General features: G+C 32.0%; 1 protein-coding gene across 2 annotated transcripts; it reads left to right on the top strand.

Moving 5' to 3' along the window:
• Positions 1-67: 67 nt before the first annotated feature.
• Nprl3 (GATOR complex protein Nprl3) lies at positions 68-17,708 on the top strand. 2 transcript variants are annotated; one of them, XM_088239328.1, is made up of 11 exons: positions 68-607; positions 1,790-2,005; positions 2,655-2,749; positions 3,691-3,865; positions 4,877-5,031; positions 5,141-5,272; positions 6,980-7,144; positions 9,090-9,261; positions 11,075-11,948; positions 12,676-12,908; positions 14,842-17,708. In XM_088239328.1, exons 1-11 carry the CDS (start codon positions 373-375, stop codon positions 14,994-14,996), a joined length of 2,607 nt encoding a protein of 868 aa, XP_088095454.1. In that variant the 5' UTR covers positions 68-372; the 3' UTR covers positions 14,997-17,708. The 2 variants fall into 2 exon arrangements, with proteins under 2 accessions (XP_088095454.1, XP_088095453.1); XM_088239327.1 differs by having other exon boundaries at positions 86-607; positions 1,802-2,005.

Raw genomic sequence — 17,708 nt, 5'->3', positions numbered from 1 at the left:
ATCAAAACAACGATAACCAACTTAATAAAATTAAAAATCAACATTTTTTTCGTGTGGCAATAAATTTGCACACCAACTTAGGGAAAAAGCAGATGTTTTTCCGCATGTTGTGAATTTCCTGTCAGGTTTTTGTTTGACAGATTTGGAAATCGCGAGTGCATTTGTCTATTCGCCATCTCGTGAGCCAATTTCTGATATTTATGTGATATGGTGGTTTATAATTTGTTTGTCTTTTTACGTGTTCCAGTGTATCGATAACATTATTTAACGATTACAAACTCGCAGTAAGATGCAACAATTATTTAAGTACATGCCGTGTGTCATTACTCAGAATCTTGGATATCGGAGCAAAGAGCGATATTTGCACATTTTATGTTGATTTATCCCGAAAATCTTAGCCGTTTTACAATGGAAGTGAACCCGCTGAGTATAATCCTTGTGAAATCTGATAGCAAAGGTGATAGACTGTTGTTTCGATACCCTTACGAAGTTGAACCGACGAACGATAATCACGACCAGAAAAATGGAAAAAAGAATCCATATGCACTAAACGTAATTGAAGACTTGCTCCAGACGCCTACTCCTCACACATCTAATATTCATAAAGGTATTTTATTTACAAACGATCTTGTGTCATCCAGTGAAATTAACTTTTCAGTTTCTACAAGGAAATCAAAATTATTGTGTGTTAATTCAGAGAACAATGGTGTTTGCGTATTATAATGTAATATTTATTTTATTTGTACATAATACATTTAATTTAATTGAGTGCTCTTTCATCATATTAATATAACTAATTCACGGGAATGATGTATGAACTAAAATGTTTCTATGTTGCCTATAATCAAGCCGTAAAGTGAATTCTTAGTGAATCAGAAAAACATATTCATGAAAAAATCTTTAGATAAACCTCACAAAAAGCTACCATTATTGCACACGAAAATGTAAGAGGATAAATACACTCTTTTTACTATCATCACACATGCAGGTTGGAGAATATTTGACGGCATATCTTGACTGTATGTCTTGAATGCTATTGAAAAATATAAGCTTACTGTTTCTGACTTTCCTATCTATTTTTAAATTTTTTAAATACAGTGATGGGTCATTGAATATAATTCCTAGACTTATTTAATTTTTGTGATCTCTCTGGAACTCCCATGCGGCTATTGTCTTAGCCTTTACACTGTGGGAACCACCTTAGCCATTACAGCCGTAAATCAGACACAAGTCATGCTATTTATTGGTGTCATCAGATATACAAGAGAGATTGGACTGTACTATGATCATATAAGAACACTCCATAGATTAAATTAATTATATTGCTTGTATCCAAAAATGAATTAATTACGAATTATCTTATGTGGAAGGTACGGATAGGTTGTTATTTTTATGATGGAAACTTGATTGTCATGTAGCTACTTAAATGAATTTTATTTTACAATCACGGTATAGTTAATGATTGATTCATCACCATAGTCCGCACCCGATGGTGAATAGGGTTCTGCATTGGTACACTAAACACAGCGTATATCGATCATCTGTTTCATGAAGATAAGGCGATCAGCCTTGCGATTTGGTAGGATCTTGGAAGGTTAGAAATAAAGAATGAAGGCATATTTCTTTCTTGTGGAGATTTTTATTGCCTTTGCAAATCGTCCTTTGGTGATAGAGCGTTTCCCTCCTCTGTTATTTGATAGACAGTACAGTACTAATATGTTAAAAGTGTGTTGTCCGTATTTTTGTTATTTGTAAATATTTGGACCTTGCCCAAGTGAATAATTTTCAGGGCAATTGACAGGATTTACAGATGAAGTGCTATCAACATTGTTTGCCGTCAAACCAGAATTATGTCACAGGAAGTTTGAGTTGAAGGTCAACGATGTTAGATTTGTAGGACACCCAACACTATTGCCTTTTCGAGCCAATAAAGATGATGGAACCTCCTCTACTATTCTCATTAATATAGTGTTTGCTTTGCAAGCCCTGGCAAGTCACTCTGTAGGTAAGCATATTTATTTATTTCAAAGTTATTAATTTATTTACATGATGTATGAATCTCAGAGTAATAAAAACATTTCACTCAATAGAGCAAAATGGCATAATGCAATACCATAGAGCAAAAGTGTTGCAAATTTTTTATTTAACAACAGATATGTAATGGACAATTTTGTCGCTGCGTCAATCTCGACTTGAGTACCTACGGACCATTGTTTTTCTGTAAACCATAGCTAACTTTGTGATTGATAATCCTAGAATGATAATTGTCCGTACGGGCGGCTCTATAGCGTTATTACTGTGAGGGATGAATAGAGTAGCGAAAACAAGTAAAAAAAGTATATCTTAAATACTTTTACTTTGTGGTACGACATTTAAATCCATGATCGTAGAACAAAGACGGATTTGGAAAACTGCGACATTGACTTTCTTTTATATTTGATATAACCAACCCAAGTATCAAAAAATTAAACAGCTCTCATTTAAAGTTGAAGAAAATCACATGCGTCATTGTTCTACAATCATGACGAAATGTTCAAATAGAAATTGTGTTGTCATTCTGTTCTTTTAATATACTGCTTGACATTCATTGTTACCAAAAAATTTATAAATGCTGTGAGTAATAAAATTGAATGAATTTTCTTTTTATGTTTTAGTAAAATGCTATTATGACCTTAGTGAAAGATTAGGGAAGGCGCTGAGACATGAAGAAAAAAGATGCGCATATTTATCTGATGAAATGAAAATTATGGTGAGTTGATTCAATGCATTTGTTACGCCTACTGTATTCTTGAATATTTTACCTCTTTTACATTGACTTTTCAAAGTGTTGCAACAATTATATTCTTGAATATGCCTTGTAAAGTGAAATATGCTTGAAGTCGACAAACCAGTAAGTTTCATTGGTATTTTTTTTACTAAGCTTATTAATGGTGGAGTTTAATCAATGGATATTTATTGGAAATATATTGGACATATTATTAGTGGACTCGATTTTTGATTCATAGAAAATCAAACTCAGAACCATTGGGGATTTTTTTTAGAGAAATATAAATAAAATTACTTTATTTTATATACCACTTTTTATTGACACAACCTAATATAATTTTAATATTGTGTGGTTGTGTCAGTAAAAAGTGGATCATAAAACAAAGTAATTTTATTTATGTATCTCTAAAATATAACAATGATCCACAAAGTTAGTACTACAAATATCCAAAATACCATTGGGGCTGTCTAATATGAATAAATATATCTATCAATCTTCACAAGCTTCCCAGGTAGTCGAATCCAATGGTTGTCTACAAAACTTGGATATACCTAAAATATTGTTAATTTAACCAACTGTTCTAAGAGGATGTATGAAAATTGAAATGTATTTTCAGGCATTTTCTAGTAGGTGAAATCATTAGCTAGAATCGTACAAACGTCATTAAAAGTTTTCGCTCTTTTATTTTACAAAAATAAACAGATGGGGAGCATTGAAGAAGAATGGGTGTTCAAACTAATGCAGAGTGGTGAATGTTACACAGTATGTAATGTGGCCACTTAAATCAGTCTGTAAAAGCCTCAACTTTCATATTCCCTTCTCATAAGTTTCTCCATCTCTATCAAAAAATGTTATTTGCTAGTTTTATTTTAACTATTTCAATTTCATTTTGTACCTGTTTTAAACTTGCTATTTGCTTTTAGCTGGCGATACACGATGAGTTATCTTCTATGGACAGTGATGGGGAGGAGGCTCACGAAGGAGGGGACAGCTTCCTGCCTCCTTCATGCCCCCCGCGTTCCCCCTTCCACCACATCCTTCAGAAGAGCACCCTCGCACAGAGCCTGAAGGAAGTGTTTGAGGAACTTAGTGGGACTGGTAATAAAAGTGATAAATAAAATAAATTATAGTATTATGTCTATGTTGATTTATCAGTCACGACATTCATTGAGTACCTACTTTACTTCCTTTATGTTTCTTTCTCTGATACTCAAGATATAACTGTCAGAAGGTTAGTCCCGTAACAGTAATTACTCGCTTACTGTGCATGCATTTATATATTTAAAAAATTGTTTGGTAAATTTAATTGTTATAAATGTACCCGATAATCGTTTTTCCGTTGATCGTTCAATATGGGTCTGAGATTTTCTCCGTACTCGCCTGTCATGTCATTATGTATTTACTTCTAAAGATAACCAAGAACTGGTTTTCCCACATTTTTGTTAATTAAAAAAATATGGATATGTATATTTGTGCACTGCATATTATATCGTGAATTTATATATATCTTTTTTTTAAAAAAAAATATATTTGGACCCCTGTATTTAGTAGCCTTACGTGTCATGTACAAGGCTAAGGTACTCGGAAAAAAAAAAGTTTTTGTTTGTCTTGGAAATGGGATGTTCGATCACTGATTTTGGTTTATTACCTTTATGAGTCCAATCACCATTGTTGCAAAGTTCAAGAACAATGGCGCATGATAACTACTTTTTACTACAGTGTGGATATCTGTTAAGGATATTCCATCTTTCCTGCATTCTGCTTCAAGATTATGGCGTTGCAAACTGAAAAATGGGCACTGAAATAACAGATGTTCTATACTCTGTGAAGAAATATCATCGCATGGACAATAGTAATCATTCCTTAATTATGACTATTGTCCATGCGAATTTATATATATCATATTTTACTGCAATCTTGAAAAAAATAAATTTTCAAATGTACGTGACAGTTAAGCTTTTAGTTTTTTCATTTTTTCATCATTTGAAATACCATTAAATATATTTTTAAAATTCAACCTTCCTTATCTAAGTATTCTAGTAAATCCAGCACTGGTAAAGAGATCGCGCAGAATATGTTCAACAGTGAAAGAAATTGCTTTCATTTCAGGTGTAGTTCAAGTGCGTATGAACCAGTGGGTTCTGGTATCATTCTGTTTGCCTCACAAAGCTCACCAGTTTCACAACAGAGGACTGATTATTGAGCCAGAAACTATTGACCGTTGTCTTCGAAGCTTAAGACCTTATCATGGAATGCTCTTATTGGTAAGATTGTGGATTCACATATTTTTACCATTTCGTTTAAGAAAAATGAAAAGATCTTGGACTGTTTTTCTTTTAGTAAAGTGTTTGTAAAAATTTGTTTTTCTTGCAGGTAGATCCAAATGAGCTGTTACATTCAATACCTTTAGACTGCAGTCCATTCCTAGTTCGTCTTGTAATGCTGTATAGTCCTTTGAAGAGTTTGCAGACGATGGCTATTGAAGCCGATCTTTCCTTGTCACAGGTTTGGAGTTTTTTTTTTAAATAATACCTATCTCTTTCATGACATAATTTCTCAAATACATCCGTTGTAGATTGCACAATTGGTACAAATGAGTTGAGTTCATAGTCCAGAGGTAATGTAGACTTATTTATTTCCTGCGGTTAATAGTTCTAAGATAGTAGTTATATGTTTCGAATCCAACATTGGACAAATTAAAATTGAAAACTAATACCCCCTTTCTACGTTTTTATAGGGAGCAAAAAAAAGTGTAAAACTTAGGAAAACGTTAAAATGAGAAAATGAAAACTGTATGGAAAAAATAGAAATTAAATTCATTTGCTACACTATAGTGTAAATATACTTCCAGAAAAATTGTACAAACGGTGAAGCGGAAATTGTCAATTTTTTTTTACCTATTTTCAATGATTTCACTAAAAAATATTTTATATTTTTTCAAACAATGTTATGTAATCTTTTTAAAAATTTTTATGTGTAATTAAAAAAAACGGACATATAATTTTGAATTTGCATAAAATAACCAGCAGTAATTTTCCCCCTAAATGTTGAGAAATTTTATTTATACAGTATCACTTTTTTTCTATGGCATCACTAAAAACAACTGTCATACAGATCGCAGCAAAATTGTTTCCTCTTTTATGACAACACTTAAAACCATATTTTTATTACTTTAAATATTTCTATTGTTATGTTTTAAACATCGCAATTTAATGATATCAAAACTTTATTGTTTCTAAACGTTTATCAACTGCGTATCATGATTTGTACAAGTCAATATTACGTTTTTGTTCAAATGAAAACTAAGACTAACCGTAAAGGAAGGCACTAAAACAAAAAGGTCAATTACACTGCACCTGCTTTGAATTTAGGTTAAGACAATAATTTATCTTTTATTTGTTGTTTACCTGTTTTTATTCCTCATTTGCGTGGCACACGCGGTGGCTCCCGGGCCACGGTATCATTAATACGACATAATTTTGGCTTTTATGACACATCAAATGAATTTCGAAAAAATATAAGTAAAAAACAGGGGTGATGAAAAATGTAAAAATGTTATTTGGGGGAAATATTTGTAGGAGAATGTATGAAGAAAAATTGGTCCTGAATATTTCGTTGTAAAAGGCGGGAAAACGTAAAATTGAGGAACGTAAAGAGACTTTAAAATAGTACAACAAATCAGAACACATGATTGCAAATGATGAAATTAAAAATATTTATAAAAAACAAGTCTTTTAAAATTAAAACCTAAATTCAAATGTCTCGGACTCACGGACCGAAGGTCCGCGGTTCGAATCCCACTCTACCCCAACTCGATTCCATTTTCTAATAGTGAGTTATTTACAACTCGTTGAAAATGGCCCTCAAAATTTGGGTAAATCATAAGAACGCAAATATTTCTTTTTAAATTTAAAAAAAAAAAAAAAATCTTAGCCTTTTTTATGAATTAATTATTGTTTTTAATGAATAACTAGTTAAAAAATAAGGCACTTGTCTACTATATACTACTGGGGCGGAGCTTTCTGGTTTGATTCCCAGTGAGATCACCATTTAAATGTATTTTTCTCAAGCCTGCATGTTCTGTCCTGTGATTCGCGATTGTAAAAAAATAAAATGGTAATTAAAATTACATTTTAATTTCCATAAATTTGATTTTAACAATATCACTCATGTTTTATCATACTATTGTAATTAATGATTTTTTTTGCGCAGGTTTTCCAAATCACTGGGCACCTTGTGTATTGGGCCAAAGCAACCATAATCTACCCTCTGTGTGAGAGTAACGTGTATGTCATTGCTCCCGATGCCCAAGTTCATCTTCAATCTCCTCTTGTAGAGAAATTTGCTGTTGACTTCCCTGGTCTGTGTCTTATTCAGGTAAGTACCCATATATTTAAAAAAAAAACACAATTTTATAATTAACTCATAAAAGACTGGGCGGAAACTTCCTGGCTGAAAGAAATCCCCCTGGAAACGATGCTGTAACATTGTGTTACATTAAGCAAAAGATGAGATTTTTTGAAATACATGTATTTAAAAACAAAATTTAACGCATATATGTACGTACTGTTTAATAATCTATTTTCCATAATTTGTCAAATAATAATATAATTTAGGCCTGTTATAGCAAAATATGGCTGAATGAGGAAGTTCAGTGGTTTTTAAAAAAAAAAAATATTTGTTAATAGACTGTTAAACTAAGTCAAAATTATTTTTTTTAAATTTTTATATATCGTATTATCGGCGCTACGATTTTTCAAAGTTTTGTATTTCTGAAATAACTCCGCGTGTAACGTCAGAGGTTCATTTCCGCTTATTCTCATTAGTTCTTCCCATTGGTCCAGAAGCGACAAGCAGACCGGAAATCTTCCATAGCTCTTAGATTATAGGTTGATTCACATGAACCAGTGACTTCATTTAAAGTAGTGCGTTTTTATCAAAATATTTATTATTATTTTTTCTGTACATTTTCAAGAAACTTTGCCATACAATTTAATGCTCTAATTTTTACCACGCGTAAGAAAACATTTTTTGTATCCAATTTCCCGTAGGGCTGAAGTTCCTCATCGTTTTTTTTTAATTAGTGAGATATATAAAGTCTTTTATTTTATAAATACATACTTATGTGGCATCATATCCACACAAGAGTTGTATTTTCTCTCTGGGTTGTCACATGCTGAAGGAGTTTTTATTTAAAAAATAAGGAATGCATCTAAAGTTAACAAGTAACATGATAATAATATTTTTTTATTATATTTATTTATTTAACACTTTAGGCATTTACACTTTATATGCATATAAGGGCCATATGCCTTGAGGCAATTTCTTGCTACCTACCCAAACCGTTCTGATTGAGAAAATGACAAGTACATGGACATGTTCTAGATGATTATACAGAATCTTATAATTTTATACAAAATTTGAAACAAAAATTACTAAAATTCTACATTATACTATAAAGAGAGGAGAAGGGTGGGAAGGAAAGAAGAAGGAGAAAAGAACAACTCAAACATTTAGATGGTGACATTTCAATCTTGATTTAAATGTAAATAAAGAAGGGGTGTCTCTAACATTAGTGGGTAGATTATTCCCCAGTCGAGCAGCTACTACTGTGAAACGGGAGGCAAAAAAATTAGAGCGGTAATGGGTATTAAAAGGGTTCTTTAGTTACTAGAACGAAGAGATAGTCCATATTGTGATAGAGGTTGGAAGAGCTCTCAGATAAACAGGCGAAGTGGGATTATTCAAAATATTTTGAAGAAGTGATGAATTGTGAATGTTCTTTCTATGCCTGATACTGAGCTAGTGTAGTTGCGTCCGGTATTCGGTTATGTGGTCGAATTTGCAAAGATGAAAGATATAATGTATACAAACATTCTGCAATTGTTCCAACTTATCAAGCAGTTCAGAATTAGCATCCGGGTAACATACACCTGCATAATCGAGGAGTGGGAGAAGTAAGCTCTGGACTAATGTTTGCTAACATTAATTGGCAAGAAATTCTGTAATCTTTTATGTGAGTTTAAACTGCTATTGTTACAGATAAAAAAATTATGTTATTCCAATCATCATTCGCTAATTCTTGCACAACCATTACTCATTTTTTGGCTACTTTTTTCAAATGTTTGGACTTACCAATTGAACTTATTACTATGCAATAATAATCATTAGGTATCTATAAAATAAAAACACCTACACAATTTTGGTTTTACTAGTATTATAATTTTTTGTGACGGCTCCTTCGCTAAAAGGACACTGTAAGGCAAAACTGCCGATCCCAAAAAATATTGTAATATTTTTGCAATGAATTATTGTATTTTAGGTTATGTCAATGTTATCTCTACCCGCTCCCCTCTGGTTCCACGCCCGTGCATGGTCGGGCGGTGCTGCCCTCCTGGCTAAGTGTATAGTGTGGATGCTCCAGAGGCACTTACTGTTGCAGCTTCACACTTATGTGCAGTTCCTACCCACTGCTGCGGGCCCACCAATCAATGGTAAGAATACACACTCTCAAAACTTTTCCAAATTTAAGTTAAAAAAGATTTTTTCACCTTTTGCATATTAGTATTTAATACATTCATTTTGTTATGTTAATGTGTTTTATTTATCATGCTTTTGTCAGTCACATAAAAATATCATAAAATTTATTATTGTATATTTATAGGCTGTAAATGTACACTGAGAAATTATACATTTATACACTTTATATTTTTAAGCCTTACATGAGTTTAATATTAATAAAAATTGATATTTACACATTGATAATGGGTAATTCTAAATACTTGACAAAAACTTAACTCTAAATACTTAACTAAATGTTTTATTTATTTTATATTTAAAATGTTATTCCACAAAGTAAATTCCAAAACAACAAAAGAGAAATTATATATCGTTAGTTATACTGCAATACCGCGTACTGTTTTTCTTTTACAAAAATGTTTTACTCCAATAAATTCATTATAGGGGCTTATAGCCGTTGTTGGTTTTAAATGATTGCTATTTTTACTCCTAATAATCATAGTTTTTCTGATAGTCTAGCGTAATTTTTGGTTGATTAAAATCATAAGTAATATATTAAAGAAAATGTTTTTAGGCTTCCCTGCCAAAAAAATCAATTAACAATTATGCGGTATTGCAGTATCACCGATGATATTATGTATTATGCTACTACTACTACTACTCCCATCACGCCATTTCCCCGTAGGGGTAGGCAGAGAGAATGGACCGCCACACACGTCTATCCTGGCATACACTCCTAGCCTCTTCCACATTCATACATCTTGTCATACATGCCCTTCGGTTCTGTCTGCTTTTGACATGACCAGACTTAAGATTTTGGTTTATCTGATCGTGCCACGTCTTCCTTGGTCGTCCTCGTCTAACGTTGCCGTTCATTTTTGCCATATATACTTGTTTTTCCATTCTCTCGTCGTCCATTCGTTCTACGTGACCAAACCATCTCAGAGACCCTTTCTTAATCTTATCAATTATACTTGTCTCAGATTTACACTCTCGCCTGATTTCATCATTCGTAACCCTGTCATACATTGATTTCCCACACATTCGTCTAAGAGATCGCATTTCAACCGCGTTCACTCGGCTTTCATCCTTCCTCTGCCAGTTCCATGTTTCACTTCCATACATAAGTGTTGGGACTAAAACTCCGTTGTGCACTGCCAGTTTAGCTTCGATTGACATATTTTTATTAGAAATTACTGTGCTTAGTGCTCCGTTCATTTTGTTATAATGTTACTTTTTGGTAGTAATTTGATTTGACATAACAATGATTTGTATCTCAATCCTTATTCCATCATTTTTAAATATATTGTTAACATGTTCATTACTAAATAAAATTCTTAAGCATTATAGGTACCATGCTTTTTTATAAAGTTAATAAATTTGTAAAATAACTTATCTAGAGTATCTTACAACCATAAGCTACACTGTTATGACTGTATGTAGCCATATGCTGAGTCTAGAAATTACTCAAAACCACAGAGCGCAAAATTTTTTGATAAATTCAAATAGCGCACGGTGTCAGCAGTGTACACGTTAAAATTTCCAGCACCGGATCTAACAGGAACCAGCGCCATGTCATTACTGAAAATAGACGAGAATATACACATTTGAAAATTAATATGTGCGTATTATTCTCCCCTCCCTTGTAAATAAGATCTGGTTCTTGGTGCCAACTAAACTTGACACTAAAAGATTGCAAATTATTCAAAAATTTAACACAGAAAGAGTATTAAACTTCTCTCCTAAAACCCAATATATTTTATGACAATTTTTTTTCTTATTTTTTAGGAACCAAAGACTATTTTTGTGAGAAGCATAACAGACCCAGGCCGACTATTTCTGACTCATTATTTTCCTTGAACCTCATACCTCACGTTCCTCCGCTGACTCCTTCCGACGATTCCAGTACAGATTCCTTCAACATGAGAACTAAAGACTTCCCGGACAGCGGCTTCCGATCCAACAAAACCACATTTGGTAATGGAGACTCTTCATTCTCCGATCAGGAAGGCGTTGTAAAGATGAAAAATGGCTACAATAATCTAAAAACGATTCCCAAATCTCCGACCGAGACCTCTCCAAAGGCAAAGCCCGAAAATCCGAAGAATGTGTTCCGGGAGAATAGTTTGATATTCGGCGATATTACGTGCGAATCTTCTAACGATTCGCAACCATCGTCTCCTCAAAGTATCGACAGCTTAGATAGAATCAAAATAAATATAGAAGATAGCAAAAGTCGAATCAACTCTGACTCTACGAATAGTGGTGAGTATTCTAAGCCAACGCGGAAAAGTGAGTGGACAATTGACTCATCCGAAAGTTCATTAAACAGTAATGATAATGACGGAGTTGATGTACCCGATTTCGCGAGAAGCATCAACATGGAATCTAACTTCACTAAACTTATCAAACCAGCGTACGATATAAAACCAGATGAAATATTGAATCTCAATAACAATAATGAGTCAACAGAAAATCTTACCAAAGTTTTAATTAATGGAATCAATAGCCTCAACGTTGAAGAGAAAACTAATAGTAATGGTGTGGTTCCGACTAATGGTGAGAAAGACAAAGTTAGTTTAACTCTAAACACAAGCAATTCCAGTTCGGGAAGTAATGTCTCGGAAAAGAAATTTTCTGTCTTCAAACATGTTGATACGAGGTACATATCATTACTAATTATATTATTGAACTCAAATATACTATTCAAGATGAAAATATATACACCGGAACCTCTTTTTACGTGGTTTCCAAATAACATAGTAAAAATATTTAATTGAACACATTTTTTACACATTAATTCATTAATGCGTAACTATTCATTTTTGGAATTTCCTACATAGTTGTTTACTTACTAGGTATATAATTATATAATTATATGATATTGAATATCTTTGTTACGATTTTTGAAATTATTTGTTGTCATTTTATATTTTTTAATAAAATTAAGCTACAGTAACGAGTAAAGAATTAAATTCTTTTGAAATCCCGAATAGTTTTTTTTTTAGTACACTATTTTTCCTGAGGTTCCTGGGGATTTTTCTATTAGCAAACATGAATTGAAAAAAAAAAGAAATAATGATCGATAATTTTGATTTTTGGACTCAAACAAAACCTTGTACATTTATTAATTGTGCTACATTCGTCTACTTTGTACAGTTTAGTTTCATTTAGTTGACGGACTTCAGTAAAGTTAAATTTATTTAGAGATTGGGTTTAAAATTATGAAAAAAAATAATCTTTTTTTAAAATGACATCAAAACATAATCCATTATTATGGTTCTCTTTTTGAATTTAGAATTCAATTCATTGTTACCAAAGAGAATCCTCTATTACTAGGTTTTTTCGTTAAGCTGGCAATCTTCAAATTTTATTTTGTCTGTTTTCAGCTTTCAGCCACCAACTGTTGTATCCAACATGGTTCATGGAAGTTGTGACGTGGTTGATATGATTCCCAACAGCAAGACTAATCCCCTGACCAATGGTAACGGCACCACTGAACAGTTTACAGGAGAAATGCTTCTGGCAGACTTTACGGAGGAAGAAAAAACCGCTCTGTTCAAAATACCAGCCGCTCACAATCCCGAAGACTTAAACCTGATGGCCACTTTGTACAAAAAAGGTTTAAACATTGATATAATCTACATTAATTTTATGTGATTTTAAACTATTAATGAAAATTATCCAATTCAATTGGGGTTAATTCAAAAATTTCAACCACAGTACAGGTTTAAAAGATGTACGAGCCTATTTTTCAAGATATACTTAACTAATGAATTCTATCCTATTTTATTTTATCAATGTCAAACTTAATATTACATATGGAGCTAATAAATCAAGTATTTTTGTCTTGTAAGGATGGGAAGAGTAATGTGAGATAGATACGATCTTTAAAATAAGACAGGAGTGGACTAAAAGAAATGTTGTTTCTTTGGTTTTTTTTTTTTTTTTTTTCTTATTATGAATCGCTTTTTAAATTTCTAAAATATCCAAGTTGTCTAATTTTAATATTCTATTTTTAAAACAAAGAACTTTTTATCCAGTGTCTATAGTGAAATTATGATTATTTTCTATCAGATGGTTTCCGAATTCAGAAAAAAATATTATTTAGGCACCTTAAGTGTTCTTTTACTCTAATATTAAAGTTTCTTTTAGTTTTTTCAATGTAGATTGAATCGCAATCATTACAATTTAATTGGTATTTGCCAGATTTATTATATTTAGGGGCTTTGTTTTTTTGATTTTATCCTTACAAGACAAAAAGACTCGCTTTATTAGCTTCATATGTAATATTGAGTAAACATTGTTAAAATAAAATAGCATAGAATTCATCAGTTAAGTATATCTCGATAAAGAAGCTAATATAGCTTTGAAACTGGTCGGTAAAAAAAAGTGATTAAAAATAAAGTTTTTATTTTATTATAATGAATAACCACGAAGTTAATGCTGCAAATATTAATTTTTACTTTAGACATATATCAAGTCTTGTGTTCTATGCTGACTAATGTGACATCATATTCATTAAAAGGTTAAAATAACTATTTTGGTTTGGTTGCATTTATGTCAAAACTAGTTGTCCTAAAAAAAGTTAACTAAAAATGATCTAAACCTGCTACTCTTAACTATTAGTTTATTATTGCCTGATGTCAGACATTTAAAAATGTTTTTGAAGTAACATAAGAAATATTGCCATTTTATGCTTAATATATATTTTTTGTGCCATCTTACAATTGAAGACATGAGTGGACAAAGGTGTTATGTGACAAAAAAAAGCCAGAGATGTTTGGGTTAAAGTTTTGAACACAAGTACAATGAGGAACTTCATCCCTACGGGAAATTGGATACAAAAAATGTTTTCTTACGTGGGGTAAAATTTAGAGCATTAAATTGTACGGCAAAGTTTCTTGAAAATGTACAGAAAAAATAATAAAAAATATTTTGATAAAAACGCACTACTTTAAATGACGTCGCTGGTTCATGTGAATCAACCTATGATCCGAGAGCTATGGAAGATTTCCGGTCTGCTTGTCGCTTCTGGACCAATGGGAAGAACTGAATGAGAATAAGCGGAAATGAACCTCTTACGTTACACGCGGAGTTATTTCAGAAATACAAAACTTTGAAAAATCATAGCGCCAATAATACAATATACAAAATTTAAAAAAAATAATTTTGACTTAGTTTAACAGTCTATCAACAAATAAAAAAATTAAAAAAAACCACTGAACTTCCTCATTATTGATAAAATAACACTTTCATTCGCTCTCAAAATCAGTTTTCTGCTACTTTTTGATGGTGTAGTTGGGTGTATGTGAAAGGGCTGTATGTACATAAAATCATCATTTATGTAAAAAAGTACATTTTTTAAAATCTGCAACATGACGCCTTCATCCACTCATGTCTTCAATTATCAATGTAAATGAATAAGAGAAAAAAAATTGCTTGCAAACCTAACACGCGCCTCGTTTTTTCGTACTCGTCTTGGTAATGCACTAGACAATGAATATCTAAAAGTTTCTTGTTTATCGACATCAGCTAATCGGTGTTCGTTTCAGGGTACTTCAGGGGAGAACAGCATCTTGAAGAGATCATGTTTATGGAAAACCTAACCCGGTCTCAAGTTTTGCAGCTTTTAGATAAATTTCGAGATGTCCTGGTTACATATGAGACAGAGGATCCTGCCATCGCTATGTTATATTCCAATCCTTAATATTTAAACATCATATAATTTCCATAGTGTTAGAATATTATTTATTAAGCATAAGCCGAAATAAATGGGTTATGTCACTGTGGGATTTGAGCTCATTGCAGATGATGTGAACCAACCTGACATTTTAATGGTGAAATAAACTCATTTCTTATATTACATTTCTGCATCAGTGTAATCCAAAAACCTTTTTTCCTGGTTATGTAAAAAATATCCACGTTAGCTAAAAATATCAGAACAGTTTAGTAAAAAACATTTGGTAAACAGTTCACAGAGTTAAAACTTTGAATACAAAAATTTGACCATTTTGTCAGTTGGTTCATTTCACCTTCAATTGGCTCATTTATAACTTTTTGCTATGGTTATGTTTGTTCCGATATCCAAAGTACTCTAAGAACTTTACACTGAACTTATGTGCTATTTTCATGAATATGAGTTACTTTGTAAATATCAACCAGGGATGATATTCCAAACGCTCTCGCGGCCGTAAAAAAGCTTGTATATTGCGTATTTACATACTAAATACGCGCCATAAAAGTGTTCTCTATGGCCGCGAGAGCGTTTGGAATAACAGCGCAGATGTTTAAATATATGGTGAATGTCGCACATCGTAAAAAGTGATAGTTAAAATCAATTAATGACAGTTTATAAGACATGTTTCTGCCTAGACTTCCATATTCTAAAAAATGTACTTCATTTTTTTTAAAAAATATTTATCAATTTGATTTGGTTTTTAAGCGTAGGTAAAAAAATAAATTATTATTTTAAGATTGCAAAGGAAATAACTTTTACGTCATCATCGTTTTTAATTCGGTGGTGAGTATCCCAATTATCATTGTCAGTAATCATAATTTGATCTATTGAGTAGTGGACAATTGAAATCCAAAACGCAAAGGTGCCGTGGCGTAGTTCGTTAGACGGCTGGCTGTGAAACTGGCTTCGCAGGTTCAACTCCCGCCAGTTTCAAGAAAAAAATCCAAGAAATATTTTTCCTCGATTGATCTGAATATTTTTCATAATTTCCTTCCATTCCTCTGTTGCTCATCTGCTGACAAGCCTTTTAAGTAGAGCGGGTTATTCATTTAAAAATTGACTCCTGCCAAATGGATGAAATGTCTGAGTTAGCAAAAAGATCGTCAAGTTACAGTTGAACTTTATGTCTTCTTTAATTTTTGTTGCACATAGTTGATTGTTTTTACAATGTCTCAATTACACAATTTCACCGAGGAATTCAAATAAAGATTTTAAAAAAAAAATATGGGGGCATTAAAGTAACACAAACATGTTTTAGCCTAATTAAGCAATTTAAAAAAAAGACTTAACTTAGTCATTAATATTATATTTATTAACTGCCAAACTTTTATTAACTTGCATATTATGTACAATCATTTTTACAACCACCCCTGAAGCTGGGTCACAAAATGGTACAAGATCTTGTGCAGTTTCTTGTACAATAATTCCTGTGCCAAATCCTGGCCCATTTTATTTTCTGTTTTAGACGGAGCAGTTTCTGGGTTTGAAAATTGCGCGTAAGCATGCACAGTATTTATATGTTTTTGGGGTCATTACAGATAATGATCAGTTTCACAGTTGATAAAACGAGCTAACTTGTGACGACGCGACTGCAGACTACTAACAATATATTATTCTGTGATCAACAATCAACACCGGGGTTCTAAGACATCAACCTTATGGAACACCGGTATTTCCAGAAAAGAAAAGCAAACGTGAAATATAAAAGGGCAGTGAAACAAATAAGACTTAAGATAAATGATGTGACACAAGCAACAACAAATCGAATTGATAGTTGAAGTTGACAGTTAACAGTATCACAGGTGTAGATATGCGCGCAGATCTTGTTTCAAATGTTTGTTGAAAAATAGGACGTGTTCTAATTTTTCTGAATTTAACCACAGATTTTACCCAGTTTGTGTATCACATAACACAATTTTCATTGGGTCAAATCTAGATTTGACCCACAGTGTGCTAGCACAAGATCTCGTGCCATTTTCTGCCCATGTTATACGAGCTTAAGCATAATCTTTTGACATGTTTTGACATGTACGCCTTGTTTCAATATATTATTTTGATTTAGAATTTATTTTGTTTTAATTATCTTGAGAAATTATTGAATAAATTGAACTGATCACAGATTACATTTTCCAACATAATGTTTTATCATTATTAAAATGTCATTTTATTGTATTTTATTAAATAAACACATGGTTCTTTACTCACCTTCCGCCATGGTCCATGTATAATCTTTGAAAGCCACTTTAAAATATATATTTATGTAAATATGAATAATTTAAACCTGTAAATACAAATGTATGTATGTATATATTGATTGAAATGTGATGAAAAACCAATTGTCCTTGGATGTGCTAATATTTGTAATTTGCATTGTAGTATACTAACTAGGATTAAAAAGTACAGACTTGTTTATGTTAATTATCTGCCTTATAGAAGTGGGAAGCCGATACATACATATTCAAAACCGTGTTTTTTGAATATCCACTAAGCTGATAAAATTATAATAGCTAGACTTTATTTTGGCATAAAAATGTTTTTATTAATACAAATAAAATATTCAAAATATCACAATATCAATTAGGTATGCTTAAAAATTATGACTGTCGTTTAAAAAAATTGTATATTTAAATACAAAAATTCTATGGCGTAATGATAAATAATAAATACTTTTTAAGTGATAAA

Source organism: Micrasema longulum, unplaced genomic scaffold (genome assembly GCF_059751315.1).
Source record: "Micrasema longulum isolate JH-2025_06_02 unplaced genomic scaffold, ASM5975131v1 h1tg002135l, whole genome shotgun sequence".
NCBI classification, from domain to species: Eukaryota; Metazoa; Arthropoda; class Insecta; order Trichoptera; family Brachycentridae; genus Micrasema; species Micrasema longulum.
This window is presented reverse-complemented; position numbering and strand designations above follow the sequence as displayed.

Coding starts and splice junctions, on each gene's coding strand:
- Nprl3 (XM_088239328.1), top strand. CDS start 373: ATGTTGATTTATCCCGAAAATCTTAGCCGTTTTACAATGGAAGTGAAC. Junction 7,145..9,089: donor CTGGTCTGTGTCTTATTCAG/GTAAGTACCCAT, acceptor ATTGTATTTTAG/GTTATGTCAATGTTATCTCT. Junction 9,262..11,074: donor TGCGGGCCCACCAATCAATG/GTAAGAATACAC, acceptor CTTATTTTTTAG/GAACCAAAGACTATTTTTGT.